The sequence below is a fragment of the Miniopterus schreibersii genome, assembly GCF_964146895.1.
Source record: "Miniopterus schreibersii genome assembly, chromosome: 3".
Lineage (NCBI taxonomy): Eukaryota > Metazoa > Chordata > Mammalia > Chiroptera > Miniopteridae > Miniopterus > Miniopterus schreibersii.
In genome coordinates, this window is record NC_138103.1 from 79,784,372 (window position 1) to 79,806,739 (window position 22,368).

At 46.3% G+C, this 22,368-nt stretch overlaps 1 protein-coding gene across 1 annotated transcript in view; it reads left to right on the plus strand.

The window, feature by feature from the left end:
- Positions 1-20,213, plus strand: part of ADAMTS16 (ADAM metallopeptidase with thrombospondin type 1 motif 16) — a 106,984-nt gene extending 86,771 nt beyond the window's left edge. Inside the window, exons 19-23 of the mRNA XM_081133690.1 lie at positions 10,223-10,424; positions 10,584-10,778; positions 11,911-12,135; positions 17,378-17,525; positions 18,264-20,213. Coding sequence (XP_080989816.1) covers positions 10,223-10,424; positions 10,584-10,778; positions 11,911-12,135; positions 17,378-17,525; positions 18,264-18,379 — 886 coding nt within the window. The 3' untranslated portion in view covers positions 18,380-20,213. The remainder of the gene's footprint in view (positions 1-10,222; positions 10,425-10,583; positions 10,779-11,910; positions 12,136-17,377; positions 17,526-18,263) is intronic.
- The last annotated feature ends 2,155 nt before the right edge of the window (positions 20,214-22,368 follow it).

Here is a 22,368-nt window from a genome sequence, read left to right on the forward strand (position 1 = left end):
ATTGTGGATATTTAGACATAAAGTAGAAAAACACAAGTTTTACCTATAGTAATAAATTCTACAATTAGGTACAAAATTTGCAACTGTCCAATTAAGATATGTAATGCCCACAAAATTCCTAAATACATACATTTTTCCTAGGACATTTTAGAACTAAGCAATATTAGGTAACTACCTCACATTAGATTTTTCCCCAGCTAAAAAGCTAGCCTTGCAGAAGCCTTAATTCATTGAGCAGCACACAGCAGAGTGAGTTTTCCCCCTGGCCCTGCCACTTACCATCTGTGTGACCTTGAGCATCAAGAGCCAGAGTGCCTGCAGCAAAGGCTTTCACCATGTTGGGGCCTCGGTTTCTCATCTGTAAAATGTGAATTTTAACAGCACCTCCCCTGGGATTGTTACTTGAGTTCCTGTGTGTGAACGAGTTAATCAGTGTAAGCACTTAGAACAATGCAGGCAGGGCACAGAGCAGGCCCTGAGTGTGCCTAGGAAGGGACCTAAATCAGCAACGGGAGCCCAGGCCCCAAAGCTGGACTCACTGGGCTCCAATCCCAGCCCACTCCGTTTACATGACTTTTCTGCACTTCACTCTTTCCTCTCTGAAGTGGAAGAAAGAATAGTAACCGCCTCATTGGTTTGTGGGGAGAATTAAACTGAATTTACTTAACTGGATTCACACTCTGAAGCGCTGGTTCCCTTCCCTTGTAGCTGCAGGGCCTGTAGGCCTCATTCTGTCTCTGTAAGATTTGGAAAGATTCTATTAGAATATCACGATTTAACACATGGGACTTGTTGCTTTTGTTGCTGTTGTTGTTTTATTGTTAACATCTGTCTCTGACAATGTTTGTCCTTTTATTCCTAATAATCTGCTTTGGCTGCACTCAGAATAGGCCTAAAACTGCAACATGCCTACCTTCTTAAGGCATGCACACAAGCCCATTGCCTCCCGGCTTCTGCAGATGTGTGTAATCCTGTTATTTCTACATGGAACTGCTTGAATCTGGGATTGACAAACTATGGACTATGGTGATTCTGAAAATAAGGTGTTGTTTGAACATGGGCATGCCCATTGGTTTCCACATTGTCTCTGGCTGCTTTCTCTGCCACAGTGAGGCTGAGTGGTTGCTGCAGAGGGCACATGGCCCACCAACCTATAAAATATTTACTCTGTGGCTCTTTAGTAAAATGTTTGCCAGCTCTTGAGTTAGATGGAAACATTTTCCCAGCAAAGTGAGTGTTTTAATAGAAAATGTTATCTCTGTTATCTTTCACCCTTTTCAGGGCAAAATAACAGTGTTAATATTGTTGTAGCAATATATTCCAAATAGTTCGAAAAACCTCAACCTGGTTTAGGTCTGCAGTCTTTCTATCATTCATATTAAGTGTATTTTAGAGTGGATCACATGATGAATTGGTTAATATATTCATCTTCTCAGCAATTTGGGTAACATGTTTTATCTTTTCTCTATTAGGAAAATGGCACATCTTCAATATAGGAAATATATTTAAATTTAAAAAGTTAATTAGGTTAGTAATCATTAAATCCACGTAACTTGTAGTTTATGTTTAAATGGCTAGTTTTTACTTAGAGTGTATATTTTCCTAACCAGCTATCAGAGTGTGTAGGCATTGTGGGCAGCCTCCAAAATCTGTGGATGGGTCAGCAAGTTGGAGACACAAAAAAGAGTTGATTCTGTAGTTGAAGTCCAAAGGCCATCAGCTGACAGAATCCCCTCTTCTGGGAAAGATCAGTCTTTTTCTATTAAGGCCTACAATTGATTGGACAAGATCCACCCATATTATGGAGGTCAATCTGCTTTATTCAAAGTCTACTGATTTAAAATGTTAACCACTTCTAAAAAGTACCTTCACAGAAACCTCTAGAATAATATTGGAGCAAATATCTGGGTATCATGGCCCAGCCAACCTGACACCTAAGATAAACCATCACAGACCTGGATTCATTCAGATGTTCAGGATGATGCAGCTTTGTTGGAGAATCAGGAAGTAGAATCTGTGATTGGTGAAATATAGAATGGTCAGGGGAAAGGAAGCCTGGAGGATTCCACTCCCTAAAATGGGCACATAGGGCAGGAGGGTGGAGACAGGGACTTTTGGCTCTAGGTTCCTGTCACATGTCAGATGGGCATGCACTATAAACAGGGGTTACACAGGGGAGAAGCTCTTTGGGGAAAATTTGGGGGTTTTCACCAGGTAGACAAGAAGCTCTCATTCAACACACTGATGAAAAAAGAAGATTAAGGGAACATTTATTTTAAAATACAAACACACATATACTTTGAATCTTTATTTTCAATAAATATGTAAGTGTGCATCCATTTACTAATTCTTTTAGTTATGGCCAAAACTTACTTTGAGTAGGGATCTGATTAATAAAAATCTTAAAATTTACATAAAATTTACATAAAATATGCCCAATACCTGTGATGTCCAATTTGAGTTTCTTTAAAGAAGAGTGAAACTGGTCTCATTTATTCACTCATTCATTGAAGTGTAAAATTATTTGTTTTTTAATTTTTCTCTATATTTTACTTTGGTCTCAGCCACACCTAAGCTGACAGCAAGTTTAATGAGTAGTGTTCACTGAATCATTCCAAAGATCTAACTCTGTTTTCATGGAAATAAGCTTCTCATTTTTCATGCTCATATTCCATCAGACTACACCAAATTTAATTTGTACATAATTCCAGTAACAAATTCAGAAGCAGATTAGAATATAGGCTCAGCTGGTTCCATGTGCTCCTACTTGTCAATGGGTGGCAGCAGGATGTTGTCAACCATGGACAAGGTTGGCCCTCATGTGGCATTCAGCATGGTGTGGGCAGTGGCTAGGTGATTTCACAAAGAGAATGGAGAGGCCCAATGAGCCTGATTGGTCAGGTCAGTTCAGATGAGTAAACAAGAGAGCTACTCCTGCAGTGGGAAATAGACCAGAGGCAGAGAGGAGTAGCATGTCTGATGTCCAGAGAAGAGCAGATCAGATCTAAAGGGCCCACAGGACAGAAACTGATTCAGGGAGTGTCCCAATGCTTTGCCCTCCTGAAGGCAGAAAACCTACAGGAGTCTCATGTAGGAAGTGATATTGGCCCTGCTCAGTGTAAAACCTCTTGTCTGCTTGGGTAGCTCGGTGGTATAAGAGGAATCTTTGTAACCTAGATGATGTCCCCAGTTATGAATTCATCCAATATCACAACCTTCCATGTCCAAGCAAAATGTAAATTTACAAAGACCTTGCATCATGGAGCCACCCTTGGATAGGAATATCTCTCCAGCTCACAAGTTGGGCAGTTTGGGAGGCTTAGAAGAATGTCAGTATTGGGCATAGTTACTTCTCCTGAGTTCTTCATTTCAAGGTTGGACCCATCAGTATACAAGGAAACAGCTCTGGTCCATCCCAGCCCTTCAGCCACTTTGGTTCTGGGGTAGTCTTTCTTTGGGTAGGAGGCTAAGCTTGCATGACTTTACACTTTACACTTTATAGTCTCTCGGTCTGAGTCCAGGAGCTGGTCCAGAGCACAGTCTTAAAAACCAAGGGGGCTGCACTGAACCAGGGGCTGGTCCACCTGGGTAGGCTTGTATCATTCACCAGTGACAGGGAATGAAGGTGCCTACCTTCCTCCAGAAGAACCTATTCACCAGGCTTCCCACCCCAAGTTTTATTTAAATATCCTAGTTCTCATAATAGTTAAACAAAATAACATCAGTGCAAGTCTACTACAATGGAGGGAGGAAAGACAGTGCTTATCTGCAGGGGCCAGTGTCTTGGACTGTCCCGAAGAGGAGGATGTTGTATTTCTTTAGAGTCGTGTCCCCAACCCTACTGGTCATCCTAATCATCAGGCTGGGGGAGGACAGGCTTTGTACACATTCAGATTCCTGACCCCAACCCCAGATTTGTGATTCCTGCAGAATAAAGGAGAGACCAGGAACACATAGGTGTGTGAGAGCCCTGCCAGCTGGCTGTGGTTTGGAAAACACTGTCTTAGCACCATCTGGGTCACAGGCAAATAGACCAGGATCCTCTCAGCCCCTTTGTACTATCCTTGGGCATGAAAACCTGGTCAAGTGGAGGAAGGTACCTCCTGTTCATTCAGTACTCAATTTCAGCTGCAATCTGGTCTAGATTGCTAATTTGTCTGCTATATGTAGTTACCACTCCAGTATTTTGGAAGGCAGCTATGCTCACCACTATATCACCAATGCTCCAGTATTTTGTATTCCATAGCAAAGGTGTTTGTTGTAGAAACAGTTGACTCCATGCTTGGGTGTTGAATGGGTAAGCAAGAAGAGCAAGAGGGAGTTGCCCTCCCCATGTTGAATCTGATGAAGGAAAAGATGCTCATTCTTTCTAGTAGAGTAGGGTGGACACTGAGATCAGCACTGTGAGGGGGGACTCCTGACCCCTCCTCTATTTGCATCTCCCACTACCTCTGGGACTTTTGTTTCTTCCTGGGGCTCAGTTGCCCAAAAGTAAGACACAGCCAGTAAAGTTCATCATTTCTGAAGTCCTTCCCAGCTCTAACACTCAGTCTTCTTTTTTCCAGTTTTCTGTGGAAGCTGGATAGAAGAGCAACCACACAAAGAGACAGAACTTCATTAGCATTTGAATCTAATGATTTTCCCTTTACCTTTTATGAGCTGAAGTCTGTCATTTGAGTTAATGGGAGGCAAACACTCTCAATGGTCTACAGAAAGGAAAACCTCAGAAGGATTTTTGCTGAAACAGGGAATTGTTGAGGGTGTTTTGAACAGTGAGGTCAGATTCTTTGGTCTCTGTGTCCCTCATAATTTTGTTTTTCCTGTCTCCCCATGTAAATGAAAGCTCTGTAGATCTTACTGATTCTTCCTAAGATAACATCTGATGACAGGATAGTGAGACAAGAAAATCTGGTAAAAATAGCATGTTGGCCTCTGAATAATAAAAACCCACATACCTCTGGCTTCTCACAGTCCATAAAATTAACACCCACAGTGCTTCCTTTGGGGGGAGCTTTTGATGTCCTTCAATTTGGCTTGGTGTGATTCAGAGAAGAAATGCCGCGCTTAAAGATGAAAACAGCTCAGTGCCTGTGTCCAGCTCATTATAAATCTCTCAGTCAGTCTCACACATCCACAAAGTGGTTTGACTTTTGAGCCTGAACAGATGAAGTAGCTGTCAAGGTGCATTTTCCAAGTGCTAATGGCAAAGGCTTGGGATCGCCATCTGGGTCTCCCTTTTTCTGAAGTCTGCCCCTGTCCCTGCCAACCAGTGGCCAGTGATGGACTCGGTTTGAAGTGAAAATCAGGGCCAGTCCCAAGCATTGCCCCTGGAAGGATGCATCGGGTAGACAGTTGAAGGGTCCTGGTTTTCCCAGAACATCCTACTAAAGACCAGGGTAGAGGGAATGATTGGGTGTTCTGTACCCACTGTCATTTCTGATGTGCTTACTAGTGAAGTGTAGGTGGATTTGGAGACAAAGTGCATTGCTCCAGAAGGTAGAGCATGTGAGCAGAGCGCCATCTGTTTGTCCAGTAGCTCTGGCTATATCAACACCGTTCAGTTGCACATTTGGTTACCAAAATCATTGTCAGAGCTGGTCTTCTGCCTCTGAACTTGCCTGGAATGTAGCTGGCACCATTTGACACTGATGAAATGTCCTTTGACACAGACCAATAGCACAGTCCAAATCAGTAGATAGGGAAGGCAGGCTCAGGGCCCATGGCCACCTGCCAGACCGGCTCAGGAAAGGAGTTCCTCTCCTTCCTCATTCGCCCAAGTTCTCTGACCTCCACTGATGCACTTTCAGTTTATAATTCTGCAGGCCCTCTTTAAGTTGACTTACTGTTTCCCAATGGAAAAGGCAGATATTTCTAACTAGCATCTGTTTATTGTTGGATAAGCATTGTTATCTTTAAAACATTTCATGTAGAAGAAAAGTGTGGTAGATCTCAAATTACTTACACATGTGAAGGTGCTATAGTGTCACATGAAGGAAAGGCTCTTCTGTCTTTAAAAGTCACATGATCCCCAGCCCATTGGACCACAGAGTTGTCTTTATACTGGGCCACTGATAGCTCAGTGTGTAAGTGTCTGTGATTAAGGTCACGGAGGTCTTTAAAGATCATTTAGGAACACGAGAGTGGATGATTTGATTAAGAACAGCCTATTTGGAAGTCGTGACAGCTGTACTAACATGAAAGTTACGTGTGCACAAGTCTGCTGACATGGAGGAGCAAACGTTAGCAAAGTTGGATTTTAATGTGATCATTTGCTGCGTCCAGCACGCACCTCTTCTGAACTGAATCCAGCTGTGAGTACCTGATATTTGTCATGCCTCCAAGACTGCCATGAAAGGCTACTTCCTAGAAGGTCAAGTTATTTGTGAAAATAGAACAACTGGTGCTGTCTTGAAAATTCAAAGAGAATAGGCAGAGAAATAAAACAACTGAAACTGAATTCTAAACTGAATTAGCATTATTTGCTCTCTAGTGACTCACTGATGCTAAGTCTGTCACAGCCCCTGGATGGCTGTGTGTGGGGCTCAGCCATCAGCAGCTGGTGCTGGTCTGTGCCAAGAGGAGTGACTTCTGAATCTGAAGGGTAGTTACAGCCTGTGGCTTCCTGGGTGGTGTTCATGACAAGGTATTTGACCAAAGCCAAACACTCTCATTGGAAATTTGCATTTTCTAAAAGGTGCTTTAAATAACCAAAACCAAAATGTTAATATTTTTTAATGTAGAGGAGAAAGTCATTTTATTTAGAAACAACTAATGACCGTTGACAAATAGTGAGTGATAATGAAGGTCTAACAAATGGTGCCAGGAAACCCTGCCTGAAATGTTGAGTGACAGCATAAAGTCCATCACCTCTCCCATCAGCCCTCCCTAAAGGTGTGCCTGGCCCGGGCCAGGGAAGTACAAGTGAAGGCTGGTGGCTGAGTCTTCGTGATTTGGGTAATTCCAGCTGCCTGCTTTGTTCCAATTGGCAGAGAAGAAAAACAACAAAGTGAGACAAGTGTGGCCCCTGGTTCACTACTGAATACACCTCATGTCTGCTCTCAGAAAGCATGGAAGCTTATGTGAATTTTGACTCTATCATAAGCTAAAATTAAGACATTTCCCCAGAGCTCTGCCTGTGAAAGAAAACAGACACTCGGCGTTTCCATATGCCTGTGCACAATCTTTGTTCAGGAGGATTTCCTAATGATGGACGACTAACAGAAGGGCAGAGAGTGGATCAACCCAGTTGGAACAGCTTAAGGTGGTGGAGACAGAGGACTTAACAAGGGAGTGTGAAAAGCCTGCATGTAGCCAAGACGGCTTTGCAACCTCGTATGGACACAGCAATTATAATTTACAAGGCTGCAGGGCTGAGAAAGCAAATGCAAGAAATGGGAGAAAACATAAAAGCAAGGGGAAGCAGCCGGGAGGCTCCAAGGGCAGAAGCATCACAGCCAAGAGGCTGAAAACCCAAGTTTCATAACAAGGAGGCATAATTTACTTGGTTTAATGTGAAATAAAAGGCAGTAATTTTATTGACCCTGAAAAATGGAAGCATTTCCACAGTTGAGATGGAACAATTCCTATAAGCCCAACATCGTTTGTTTTTCATGTGAATAAAACTTTGTATTACAGGGTTTTTTAATAATTTTCTTAGACACATAATAGAATTTTTTTCAGGAGAAACCTCAGTATAAAATAGTTCAAGCCTTCTACAAATGAAAGTAAAAAATATCATGGCATAACTCAGCTTGAAGGCACATGGGACACATCAGAGCTGCCTGCAGTGCTGGCGTGAGAGCTCATTTCTGCTTCCCATCAAGGAAGGGTAACCAGTTTCCCTCTCCCAGCACTGACTTATCCTGAGAACTTTCACAAGTGTCCAAAAATGGGCTGTGAATATTGAACCCATTTGAGAACTTGCGGAATGACACTGGTCTTTTTGCTCAGAAATCTTGGCAGAACAGCACCCCTGGAGCTGGTACAACCTTGGATGGTCATGTCTCTCCTGGAGCACAGAACTCAGTCCTTTTGCCTGTTTCCTTATTTAGATATGCATATGCCTTGGTCCATACTGTGAAATTAGAGACTCTGAAAATATCTCTACAAAGGCTTTTCAGTATAAGAAAAATGCTTGTTCTAGACATTGAATTGTGGAAGTGCTGAATTTAAAGGTTGTCTATACTGTCTATCCTCAATCATGTTAAACACACACACACATATATGTGTGTGTGTGTGTATATATATATATACACACACACATATATATATTTACACAGAGAGAGAGAGAGAGAGAGAGGGAATGCACCAGAAGCAAATGTGAGGGACTAAGTACAATGGTTACCTCTCTGTTTCTGTCTTTCTCTTGATGGTTTTCTCTGTATAACTCAGGTTCCCACACTTCAGTCCTCACAAAACCTCTCCAAGCATTCTAGCTGTAGCTTTGGTTCCTCAGCCCGAGTGCAACTAGTGGGTTCTGAGTGGGAGGAAAAGAGGCAGGGTCATTAAGCCCAAGGATGAATGGGGACATCGTCACAAATCCTCCATCTTATCTCAAGACTTAGGAGAAAATCGCTGTTGTATTAGTTCATACTCAGAAATGGTGAGAAAACAGAACATTCCTCTCTGTTCTATCCCAACCCCTGAACCCTGTTCACAGACTGTCAGGGCAGAGCCTCACGGGCTGCGTCCCTGGGCTCTGCTGTCCCTGATGCCCGCAGTGACTCCCAGTGCTGCCTGGGCTGGGGAGGGGCTGCTGGCGATCCCTGCTCCTGGAGATCTGTGCTCCTGGATTGGGGGGGGGCAGGTCATACTGTGCCATCTAAAGAAAGAAGAGCACAGCTTCTCCTTTCCCTCCACTGCTCTTTCCCACAACCACCAAGGTGGAGACTCTGGGGCCCTAAAGTTTTCCACAGAATTTTTGGTTTTTGCTTAAACATCTCAAAGAGGAAAAGAAATATAAGTAAAAATCAGTAAGTCATCTTAGAGTCCAAATAGCTGTCCCTGGGAGGGATCTCAGGGCCTTTCAGCCAAATGCATCCTTGTTCTTGGCCCACTGACCTCCAGGCTCTCTCTTGCCTCAGTGCCCCCCACCCAGGCGTGTACCACCAACCCTCCTGCACACTGACTTGTACAAAGCCAGCCAATAGCATATCGGAAACCCACGAGTGGAGCCATTGAACCGAGCCTGGACCCAACTCCATCCCACTTCTGTCACTTGTCAGCATGTTGAAAGGGAAAACTTTTATAATCAGAAAAGAGAAAAAGTCGCTGTAAGAAACATTCTCGAGCATTCACAGCTGCTAACAAATTGAAGGAAAGATGGCCAGGCATTATGAGCTCCCATTGAAGTTATCACTTTTGAAGTCATCATACAAAAAAATACTGAACCTGAACCTCATCAAGCCTCTAGACCCAACCACTAAATTACAGGAAGAGCAGAGGATGGGTGAAAGTTGCAAAATCCTCTAATCAGGAAAAAAAAAAAAAAAAGGCAATGTGGACTCAGTAAGGTGATCAACAGTCCAGTTTCTGTAACAAAATGAATAGAAAAATAATGAGATTAAGGACAAGCCTATAGATTAAAAGCTAAGAAGGACATCAACCAATTGCAGGTGGAGGCTTCATTTGGAGTCTGATGCAAACAGGTAGAGTCAATTAAACTATGACATTTATGACACAGTCAGGAATGAAACATTGAATATATAGAGGTAATATAAGATTATTGTCAATGCTTAGATGTAATGGTTTTGTGGTTCTGTTAAAAAACAAAGAATCCTTTTAGAGATGCGTATTGAAATATTTACAGATTGGAATTTGCTTCAAAATGCTATAGGGGATAGAGCATAAGTTGATAATTGTTGAAGTTGGATAGATGGGACACAGAGGGCCTTTATTTTTGTATCTTTGAAGTTTTCCATTTAACAAAAAAAAAGAGAGAGAGAGAGAGAGAGGGAAAACAGACAAGCTGTGTTAAAGAGAATTATTTCCAAGTACAGGTGACCCTGAAGCTAGGGTAGGGGGAAGAATGACAATCAGGAAAGCTCATCAGAAAGTAAAAAGTAACTGGAGTCAGGGGTGACCTCTGGGGCAACTAAAAATAACTTTGCACATGTAGACTGTAGATAAGAAATAATGTCAGCTGCTTCTTGGACAGACATGGCTCTCCTCTCCTGGAGTGGTGGCATTGTCCCTCACTATAGGTCTCTTTGTCCACTCCCAGTTGGTCCGTGGGGAACTGGAGTACCTGCAGCAGGACGTGCGGTGGTGGAACGCAGAGCCGAGTGGTCCAGTGCACACGGCGGGCCCACTATAGATCAGAGCAGGTCTCAGCCAGCCTGTGCCCACAGCCTGTCCCCGCCAGCCGACAGGCCTGCCACCCCCAGAGCTGCCCACCCACTTGGAGCGCTGGACCCTGGGCAGAGGTACCTTGGGCAGAGTTGATATGGGGGAGGGGGTACAGCTGGGCCCCTCTTTGCAACACAGAGCTGGGTTCTCAGGCCATGCAGGGCCTGTAGCCTGGGTCCCCCAGCAGTGTCTGACCCATTCCTTACTGGGAGCTGATGCTTACTCTTCCTGTGCAGTGCTCACGAACCTGCGGGAAGGGATGGAGGAAGAGGTCCGTGGCCTGTAAGAGCACCAACCCTTCAGCCAGGGCGCAGCTGCTGCCCGACGCCCTCTGTAGCTCGGAGCCCAAGCCCAGAGCTCATGAAGCCTGTCCACTTAAGCGCTGCCACAAGCACAAAAAGCTGCAGTGGCTTGTGTCTGCCTGGTCCCAGGTAGGTGTGCCTCGTCTCAGATGGATACACCTGGTCCAGACAGAAGTAGGTCGATCTTTGGGGCTATACCTCCTCAGCTGGTTTCACTGCTTCTCTCTTCCCTTCCTCCACCCCCCTTTTGTCTATCTCTGCCCCTCCCATTTCAGGCCACCATCTGGGCTTCAGCCAACCTCAAGGTACCCCACTTCTAGACATGTCCTTCAGCTTCCAGATCATGTCCTTAAACAGCCCACCCAGTGACATTCACAAGGTCATCAGTTGGTGCTGAGGTGGGGATGAATGGGTGAATGGGGTACAAGTGAGAGAGTAGGGGACACATGTGCTGACAGTGGGGTCATGGGGACCCACCTAACCCCAGAACAGCTGCAGCCATTTCCCAGGAAGTGCTTACGCAACACCGAGCAGGAGGAGAGTGCAATGCCTTGGGAAATTCAGAGGACCTATTTCAGGAGACCAGTGTCCATGGGCAGATCTTATATTTGGGGAAGAAACTGTTCACGTTGGATTGGCTGGAATCAATGCCTGGGAAGCCCCCTATTTGCCTTATCCTTCCATATGCTCCCTGCTCGACCTGCAGATGCCCCTTCTGCCCGGCCTGCTGGTTCTCCCCGGGCCCATTCCGCACATGCCAGGTGTCCCTCAGCAGTGACTGCTCAGGCTGGGGGCACACCTCCATGGGGAGCAAGCTCCTTGTGTGTGCTTGCTCTCTTCACAGGGAGCCCTGGGCTTTCTGGGGAAGATTTGTGAGCCCTGGGTTTCCTCTACCTGCCCCTGCTTTAGGGTCCAGCTTCGCACTGCAGTCGGGTGGTGTTACACATGGAGCTCTGGGCTTCACCTCATGTCCTTGGTATTAAATTTCAGTGCATTCTAATATCAGTTCGGGCCCAACATTTTGATTTCCCAGTGAAATGATAGCTTCGTAATTACCCCCTTCCTGCTTTTGATTGCCTCCTTTTCTAATGGTAGAGTCTGTAATGCCTTTGAAATGCCAGTGAAGTTCATTGAGTGTTTACACTCCTGCAAATCTTCAAGCTGATAGAATCAGGAGATTGACTCAAGGATTTGGTAAAAGAGGCAGCTGCCACAGACGAAATAGTTTCCACTCACGGCTTTTGTTTCCTTTTGTTTTTAGTGCTCTGTTACGTGTGAGAGGGGAACACAGAAGCGGTTCTTAAAATGTGCTGAAAAGTACATTTCTGGGAAGTACCGGGAGCTGACCTCGAAGAAGTGCTGGCACCTGCCGCAGCCCGACCTGGAGCTGGAACGCGCCTGCGCCCCGTTCCCCTGCCCCAAGCGCCCCTTGTCTGCTGCCGCAGGCCCCCCTCGGGCCAGCTGGTTTGCCTCGCCCTGGTCTCAGGTAGGGGCGCTGCTCCGGACCTTGGCAGCTGGCTCTGGTGGGGAGTGTCTGGGGGGTGTCAGCGCCCGCGAAGCCGTTCCCGACCCTCCTCTCCAGGGTGTGGGCAGGTGCCTGTGTGTCTGGCTGTGCCTGTGGCTTCCTGCAGAGGACAGTCTAGAAAAGTGACAGAATCTTTAAGGGCATGTGTGCTTTGTCCTTTATCATCACCCAATTAAGCGTCGGAAAATGTAATGTTTTTGGTAAAGCCGGGGCCGAATTCCTCGGAGATGAGTAAATGGGGAAGAAATTAGGCCTAAGGAGGTGGGTGTGGGATTATAGTAGGTTTATTACAATTAAGTGAGAATAGGGGTCGAGACAGCCTGGAATTGTCGCGTCCTGCCTGGGCCCTCAGACTAGGGCAGCCCAGGACCAGAGAGGCCAGCAGGGTTGCTCTTGGGGCCTTCGTGTCCCCACCTCCCTCCTCGTTCCACACTTCCTTCACCTCTAAGGAGAAATCTGCCATCACCGCTGTTAACTCCCCCTCTTTCCTCGCCCCGTTTTCTTCCTTGGGCTCCTGGCAGCCCTCACTGCCCGTTCGGCTCCTCTGCCCTTGGCTCCTGATTCCTGCCTGTCTGGGCCGCGCCCTCACTCTCCGGGCTCCTGCTGCTATTTCTCGCTCCGCTCTGTGGGGCTGCCCCTCACCAGCGGGGTGCAGGGGCTGACCTGCCTGACCCCCCAGCGGGCCACTTGGAGCATTCCCACTGCTTCCTTCTTCCCGGGCGGGGCGGGGAGCTTTGCTTTTCTGTCCCCGCAGGGAGGGGAAGGGAACTTCTTTTACTTTCTGATCTGTAGGCCAGTGAGCCAGTTTCCTTCTTTGCACAGGGGAGGCCCGTCTTTGGGATTCTCTTTCTTTCCAAAGAGGTGGAGGAAGAGGGAGAGTGAGTTGTGTTCAGTGGTGAGCGGCCTGTGTGACCCCCTCTGCTAGGCCCATCTTGCAGAGAGTCCTCGAAATCACTCTCACTCCCTGGAAGGTGCCCTTGGACTCTGCTGGGAGCCTCGCTGCCATGCGCAGCAATAAGGACTGCCGCCTGCTGGGGCCACCCCTCCCACCACAGGCACTGTGCTAGGCATTGTGAGGCTCCCAGCTCATTTATCCCTTCCAGCAGGACTATGAGGTAGGTAACATTATCACCTCCATTTTACAGATGAAGAAACTGAGGCACAGAGACTCTAGTGAGAGGGGGAAGCTGGCTCTCTGTGGGGCCCACCCCTATCATGTGACTTCAGCCTAGAGTCACCATGTACCTCTTCATGGTCCTGACAGTTCACCCTGGCTCTGGGGCACCTGATCTGTCTCACCCCCACTCTGGGTAGCAGAACACAGACCAGGTCAGAGCCCATCATCATGGGCAGAATGTTGGCTTTTAAAAGGCAAATTAAAATGATGTCATACATGGCCACAAACTTCTGGTTTTCCACCTTATAAACACCTTGGTCCTTGGCCAGGATCTCAGAACCCTATCAGGTAACATTTCTTTAACACACCAAAGGTCACATCCTAAGCTTATCAGATAAACAGGGGTGTTGCACCACCAAGTTGCCCCAACGCAAGTATCCTCTTGGGGTCCCCAAGCTGGGCCTTCGATGATTATAGCAGCTGATCCCAAAGAGCACTGGGCTGATGTCTTTTTGTCACTTCCAAAGAAACTTTCACAGGTCTTTGTCTCTCGCCAAAAATATTTCTCAGATCTAGTCAGTGCCTGGTGCCATAGAAACAACCCAGCTGGCAGCCTATGTGATGGCCTTCCCTGCCCCCAAAGTTATTTTAGCCTAGACAGTGTCTGCTTGTCCTGTACGCCCACTTGCCCACTCACTCATCATGCCAAACCCTCCCTGGCAGCCTGCACTGGACAGGGGTGGCTCTGAGCTCTCAGCATAACCCACCCTCTAAGAGTGAGGTGCCCCCCAGGGAATGTGCCCTACACCCTAAGTTTACTGAGGGGGAGGCTCTGGGGTCCTGTACTAAAAGGAAGCACTGACAGGAAACAGACACGAGTGGGGACCCCTGTCATGCAGGAATCATGCTCTGTCCATCCTCGAGCCTAATGACCGTCAGAGATCAAGGCTGCCCACTTGAACATGAGTTGCTAGAGAACAGATAGGGCCACAAAATAACCATTAAGACTGATGTCTGTCCAGAGATTGCTTTGTGACAGATGTTATACTAAGTGTTTTATATATTTGCATGTGTGTGTATACATTCATACATTGTGTGTGTATAGAAGCTCTCTCTCTCTCTCTCTCTCTCTCTCTCTCTATATATATATATATATATATATATATATATATAAAACAAGGCAAGGAGGAGGGTGAGTTAACAATAGTAATAGTGCCTTGATATATATATCAAGAATATATATATTCTTGTGCCTACCAGGGCACCTAGCCCCCAATACTAAGTGTGCAGAGAATGTTTACTGAATGTGAGAATTTTAAAGAAAAAACAAATTCAATGAATGATTCAGGGCAGCCACTTCTCATCCTCATTTAGAGATCTTTTCTTTCCCAGAGCAATCAAACCACACACTTGTTGCAGGAGTTTTGTTTCCATTGTCCATTGATGTTGTGTGCTCTATTAGACCCATGTATAGTGGTATCATCTTTAGAATCCAAAGGCAGTGCTCCCTTGCCAACCACTCACTTCCTCCCTGCTTGCCCATGACTGAATTTGAAACAGTTGCCTATCTCATATGGCTGGTGAATGGCAGGCTAGAGTGAGAGAGAGAGTGTGTGTGTGTGTGTGTGTCTGGGTGGAGGGATTACAGCCAGACAAGCTCATTAAGAGTTGTCTATGGTTTACTTCCAAGTCAGGCTGCTGTGTCCCCAGCCCCACAGAAACCACTAATCTCGATTTGTGTAAAATCTGTTAAGGATTGAGAATTCCTGCTATTGACCTGAGTGGGAAACAAACAAATGTGACAGAGCAAAAATGACACATGATTATTATCTTTAAGTCCAAAGGAAAGAAACAGAAATATTTATCAGAATCAAGTTAATCCATCATGGAATCTTTTTCAATATCAGCTAAACTTTTACCAGAATAAAATCAGTACAGGGTGGAGGGTATCAATGGTGGAAAAGTAGGGACATTTGTAATACTTTCAACAATAAAGATAAATTAAAACATTAAAAAATCACTTCAAAATCCCCTCTAAATGATGCCCCCCCCCCCCATCCATTGTGTCAGAGCTCTGGCTATCTATCTGTGAGCCCAGGCTTGGCTATTTATCAGCCAGCTTCTTAAAACATCATAATATCCCAGCCTGGCCACAGCCCACATTCTGGTTCCTCCGCCATAATTTCTGGTCCTGTTTCTTGTATTTGCTCCCTCAGCCCTGCAACTTTGTAAATTATAATTGCTGTGTCCCAGTCTCTGAGTTCTGCAGAAGGCACCTGTCTCTCAGTCCTTGGGGAGGGAGAGGAACACCTTCCACGGACCTTACATACTAACCTTGGCTTATGTTCCAGCTCCACTGTGGTTCTAGTTGTCTCCAAACCTGACATAGGTTTTTCATTTAGAAATATATGAACCCCTCCCCCAAAGATACTCAAATTAGAAATTGTTTAATTTAAATTATTGGAGCAAGGGACACTTAAACTATATTCTTTTCAAGCATTTCCTACTGTGAATCAACAAAAAAGTATCAATAGCTATAAATGTTTCCCTTTAACTTTCTTCTGAGTGCAGTTTGTCAGACCAGAAGAAGCGATGGATGAGCTAAGGGGTGGAGTTGAGGTGTTTCTTGGGCAGGTGCTTTGCTTCCTCTGTCCCTAGAGAAGTGTGGGTGGGAGACAAGTAGAGGTGGTTCCTCAAGACTGTTGTCTCCGTCAGTGGGGAAACTGTGGTTCCTGAAATCGGTTCCCCACCTTCTAGCGGCCAGGCCACTCTGCTCAATTTGGAGACTACAGGCAAATTTACAAAGAGGAAAACAAGATTCACCGGTATTTAATTTAAGCCAAAACAAAAAGACTAAAACATGTCTGTAATAGATTTTACCAATCTGAAATACTCCATCTGTTTGTCTAATAAGTCATTTTTACCATACCCTGCCTGATGTTTATCCAGTGTGACTCATCTATTATCTTTTGAGACTTTAACATGTGGGGAGTGATAACTCTTATGGCTGTGCTTGCCATAAGCACTTGTACCCAGGACTCTGGGACTCAGACTGTGGGAAATTGTCAGGCCATAATACATGGCCAGCCCCTGGCTGAACTTTGCCCCCAGACAGGTTTATTCTTGTAACAGTATAAAGATCGTGATTCTATCGTTTGATCTGCAGGGTTTCTGTTGATTTAAATGGCTTTGCTTGTCATCAAATTTAATAGCTTGTCGCCTGGTAGTACTGATTTAAATTATATCGGTCATTTGGGTTTAGGGACGGGTGGTTCACATTTTAATTTGGTCTGGGAATGGCTTAAGTGGGAACACCTGGTGGACTGTCTGACTGAAGGATGACAGTGACTGCCAAGGCCACACACAAAAAGTTTCAGGCCCTTGACAAGACGACTTGTTAAAATGTCTGCAGTCATGACAAATATGGACTCTATGCACCACTGTTCTTAAATTTAGATATAACTGAAGTCAGTCCTGAAAGGAAAAAGGAAAGAAAAATAGGTATTTGCTGGTGCAATTCTGATATCTAGAGCAGTGGCCCGACCCAGAGCACCAGCAGCATCTCAGTGAGCAGTGTCAACCGATGACTATTGGTGTTGAGTGAACTCCAGGAGGAATCCTCAATTTGGGGTGCGGAGAAACTTTATTCAGTGTAAACAGCTCAAGTGTGATACAGTCTGGAGTCTGAGTTGCTTTCTATTGGACTGATGGATTGCTTCAGTTTTGGGTTCCTCTGCCTTTCTGGTCACCCCTCTTTTGATTTCCCGCCCACAGTAAATCTCAGATGACCCAGTCGTATATTCTGTATGTGTGCACCTGGACAGGTCCAGGGAACAATGCCGTATCCCCAGATGTGAGCCCTTTTCCTGTGTCCATCAGCCCATGAGTGATTCAAGAACATTCTAAACTTCCAGGCATTTGTCCCCTCTGTCCGTACCTGGGATTAATCCAGAATTAATCCCAGCCACCCACCATCAAAGAGAGAGACCACCTGGAGGAGCTTGGGTGGAGGGGGATGCTTGGAAGAGGGGAGCACCCTGAGAACCGAGCAGCCATGGGTGACTGTCATGCATGTGTTTCTCCCAGTGCACAGCCAGCTGTGGGGGTGGCGTGCAGACCAGGTCAGTGCAGTGCCTGGCGGGGGGCCGGCCGGCCGTGGGCTGCTTCGTTCACCAGAAGCCTGAAGCCTCCCTGGCCTGCAACACCCACTTCTGCCCTGTCGCAGAGAAGAAAGGTGAGTGCCAGGAGTCCCTGTGATTTGGCATGTTGGGGTGGGGCTGTCAAGTTTCTGGAACGGTTCCTTAGAGAGCCTGAGGAAGTTGAGATGCCCACTCGTTAAGACCCCTAGAGTTCAGGTCTTGTCTCTGCTATGCCTTTTTCCCCTTTTTGTCCCCTCCTCCAGTTTTTCCATAAAACGGCCCTCATTTCTCACGTCTCCCCAGAAATGACATCTAAGTTGGCAAATTTAAGTCTAGCTTTAAGAAAGCATGATGTCTTTTCCTGGGACAGGGCTATTCACCTTATTCAGGGATAAGTTAGACAAAGCCCACCTCATTAATCTCAAACACCATCCCTGTGCACAGAGCCTCAAATGCCTTTGCAGAGACCAATAGTCTGTCTCTGGAGGCTTCTCAGAGAGAAGATGGAGCTGGGGAGAGCAAGGATGGACTCACTCAGGGAATTAGATGATCGAACTTGGTCCATAGAGAGCCCATTGTCTCGGGTGGATGAGTGGTTGAGTGAGTGGGATTAGCACAAAAACAAGACAGTCTTAGTTTGCAGGGACCTTCTAGGAAGGGCCTTATAAAAACATTTTACACATGGCCCCATTTGACCTGAAAAGCTGCTGTCCCTCAACAGCTTCAAGACAGTGACAAATTTTCCTTGAATTGCCAGCGGAGTTATGAGCTTTTGGCCCTGGCCACCACCCATGCATGGGGACATTGACTAACGGGAGTTTACTCATTTTCAGACACCTTCTGCAGAGACCACCTGCACTGGTGCTCCCTGGTGCCCCAGCATGGGATGTGCGGCCACCAGTTCTACGGCCAGCAGTGCTGCGAGACTTGCTCCAAGTCCAACCTGTGAGTCCATGGGCCGCCTCCCAGGGCCGAGAAAATACCTGTTTTCAGCACCAATGAGCTGTCCAGTCCTCATGGGAATGAGTCCAAGGAAGGTGGAAGCTGAAAGAAGAAAAACTGTTAGCTGTTTAGGCTCTTTGTGTGCATGCGTGCGTGCGTGGGTGTGGGTGTGGGTGTGTGTACCTGTGCATACATAAGCACACACTCTCATGCTGGGTTGACACCTGGAGGCAGGCAGCAGAGCCCGCTCTGCAGAGCAGGAGCAGTGCTCCCCAGTGTTTGTATTTCAGCTAAATCAAGTCTGAAAGTCAGTGGAGCTGAACTTGCTAAATTCTAAATGTTTGGTGCTTTGTAAAAAGAAGAAAGGCCACAAAGTTAGGAATAGGTACAAAATACCTGCCACTAAGCATGCCAGCCTCCCTCCCACCTTGGAGGTCCCCTCTGGAGGTCATGATTACCCAGCCTCCAACCAGGAGAAGCAGGCTGCCTGGACAGCTCTTGGCTGCATTGCCAGGGTCCCCTCTTCACGCCCCAGCAACAGAGTTTCTCTTTGCAAGGACTTGGTGCTGTGACAAGAGCTGGGTTTTATCTCCAAGGGGCACCTGCCTTCCCGGGAGAGGTGGGACTCAGTCCCAATTTGATACTTTGCCTCTGGAAACAGGAAAAATTAAATTCCTGCTAAGGTGCTTCATCCCTTTCAGACTTGCGTGCTGGAGGAGAGGATTTTATACTTTATGTTTTCTCTTTCTCAGTTATTTACAAGTGAGTGTCTCTATTTAAACCATTTCTTAGTGCTTTCCTTTTTTAAATGACAGAATTATAGGTTATGCCAGATTTAGAGAGTCGCCACCTACACCAAACCCCTCTGTCCTAGGGAGGGGTGTGGGTGGTTCTCCGACAGACATGCCACACGATAACCTTAGAACCCGAGTTTCATTTTTGTGCATTGTAGAGTTTTTTCATTGTTTTTCCTTAAACGTTGGCTGTTTCTGTAAGACCCATTCAGAAAGAAAGCACTGATTTCCTGATGGAAAGCTGCCTGGAGGCCTCCAGCATCCTCCATCTGCTTTCATTTTTCCCTTCCCACCGTGCAGCTCCCTTCGGAATGGGCACCTGGATATTTATATTTGCTGAAGTTTTATAATAAATTTTATATTGTACAGTGTGATTCTGAGCTGCTCATGATTCTTCACCGGGGATCAAGTTTAGGGATTGGCTCGCAGTCTTATGGGGGCTGACATATGCAAACTCTCTAAGGCAGGAGGCAGCCTGTGCACTGACCGTGGGCTGGATGGCATCGCCTCTCCTAGCTGCTCACTGCCCTCGGGCTCTGGGAGCAGCTCGCAGGCCAGTGGCCCATGCAGCGCCCGGAGTTGCTGCTCCCGGGGCCAGAACCTTGCTCTGCCCTCTCCCAGTGCTCCAGTAATATCTTGCCAGTGGAGAATCTCTTTCCATCAGGCTGCACATGGGGAGCCCAGAGAAACTCATGGCTGGTTTGGTGAAATCAGAAAAGCCAGGCAGAGAAAGACAAACATCACATGATCTCGCTTATATGTGGAATCTAAAGTACTTAATAAACTGATGAACAGAATAGATTCAATGACATGGAAGCATGGATCAGACTGACAAATGTCGGAAGGATGGAGGAGGGCGGGTAGGTGGAGGGGGAGAGAGTAACCAAGGAATTTATATGCATATATGCACAACCCAAGGACACAGACAATGGTGGGGAGAGGGACTGGGGAGGGAATAGGTCATTGGGGAGAAAAAGGGACATCTGTAATATTTTAAACAAAAATAATTTTTTTTTAAAAATCACCACCTTTAACAGGTCTTCAGATAAAAAAAGAAAAAAGAAAAAAAGAAAGGAAAAGCCAGGGTACAGCTGTCTTTCACCAACTAGTGTTACTGCTTCCATGGGGAGGCCCCACAGGACAAATGACAGCAGTGGGGTATATACTGCACTTAACAGAGAAGGGGATGAACCGTTCAGAACAGCAATACCATTTACCACACCTACCACATGCCGGGTTTGTGTTTGCTTCTGTTACAAACTAAACAAGCCCCTTCTCTGTGCCCTGTGCTCCTGTGGTCTGACTGTCTTTGTACTAACTACCTGTGTGACCTTGGGCAAGTCACTTTATCTCTCTGGCTGCTGAATGTATTATCTATAAAGTAATTAGGTCTTTCAAGTTCTCCCAAAATTCTAAGATGCTACCTTTTCATTTTACTTGCTATTATTAAACTAATACTTTCCTGGAAGTCATGAGAATGGATCTAGCTGGGTGGAGAAAGTTTTCTTTGTTAGAAGCCAGACAAAGAAGGCTCTGGGTTTTAAGGATGATTTTGGCCTGTTGAAATCCTTACACCTACACTCATATACTCACAGACTCCAGGTGGTGGCAGAGCAGAACCCGCCTATAATTTTCCAAGAGGCCAGGTGGGTAGACTCCAGGCCAACCTGTCCAGGGGTCTCTAACAAGAGCTATGCCGAGGCCCAGGTACCTGCAGACTCACCCTTACAGTGACCTGCCTCCCTTCCATGGTCACAGGCCCCAGCAGAGCCTCCTGGGCTCCCACTGTGTCAGCACCCAGCCCATGACTCACAATGACAGGCTTTTCTTCTGACTTCAGGGGTTTTGACGGCTGGCCCGGGCAGCTGGCACCCCAGCTGGAGACTAAAAACCACAGAGGGTCTGTGGTTGGATTACAAATCATAAGACTTTTAATCTGAAGTCTGGATAGAGACTCAGCCACACCCGTGTGTCCTGAGACCAAGAGGCAAGTGAGCTTTGTGCTCTGGCTGTAGCCCAGGCCCCCTGATCCCACCAGGTGGACAGCCTAGAGTCTGGGAAGGGCAGGGATGCTGATTTCTGCCTGTTTTGCTTGCTCATCTGGTAGTCGCCGTCTTTTCAGGGTCTGAAGAGGGACCAGCCTCCCCACAGAAATTAGACCCAAACCATCAAAATAGATGTGGGGGCCACATTTGTCTCCACACTTTTCCCAAAGAACTTTGCCCTGTAGTAAGCCATTAGCTCCCACACCTCCTTCCAGTGGAAAACCAGGCCTTCTCATGTGGCTGTGAAGGTCACCAAGCTGCCCTCCTCCTGAAGATGCCTCCTACAAATGCAAATTGGGTCCAGCTGGTCCCTTTGTCTTCTGTAGCTGGGGCACACATAAATATCCCATCATGACACTTGGGCCTGCCCCCAAGGAGAAATGGACCAAATGTTTGTTCAGCTTTAACTCTCTCCCCTCATGTTTGAGTGAGTGCAATGTTCTAGAATCTGTCTTATTTTTTCAGTTCTGCACCCTTCAGGATTACTCCCAGAACCCTGGACACCCTGAAACCCCCTCCTCCAGCACACTGCATGCTGTGGACTGAATTGTGTACTCCCAAATTCGTACGTGAAAGCCCTAAACCCCAATGTCACTGTGTTCGTAGATAAGGCCTGTAAGGAGGGAATTAAGGTTAAATGAGGTCATATGGTTGGACCCTAACTGCATAGAACTGGTGTCCTTAAGAGAAAAGGAAGAGACACCAGAGATAGCTCCTCACACACACACACCCCACTTACCCCCCATTCCAGCAGAAGCATGGGACACTGGTATGCTGGATCTGGCTTTCTCCTGAAAAGTAAATACATCAAAGACATAAAAAGGCTTTGAAAAGCTGAAGCCCTATAAAATGTAAGTTACTGTTATGATAGTGTTATCCTGACTCAGTCATGATTAACTACCACTTTAGAGAGTAATCTCTATGCATACATCTCAGATTTCCTTAAATCACTCCCCAGTTGCTATCTCTGGAAAGGAAAACACAGCTAATCATTGAAGACACCTTTCTTTTCTCTCTGTCAACCATGACATCTTACTAACCAGGCTCCCTGGGCAGTGAGCATGACAGAAGACACTGAGTAAGCATTCTTCCTTACCACAGAGAGAATTTCCAGGGAAAGGAAAGCCTGTTCTTCCCCAGTTCGTTTCAGCCACTGT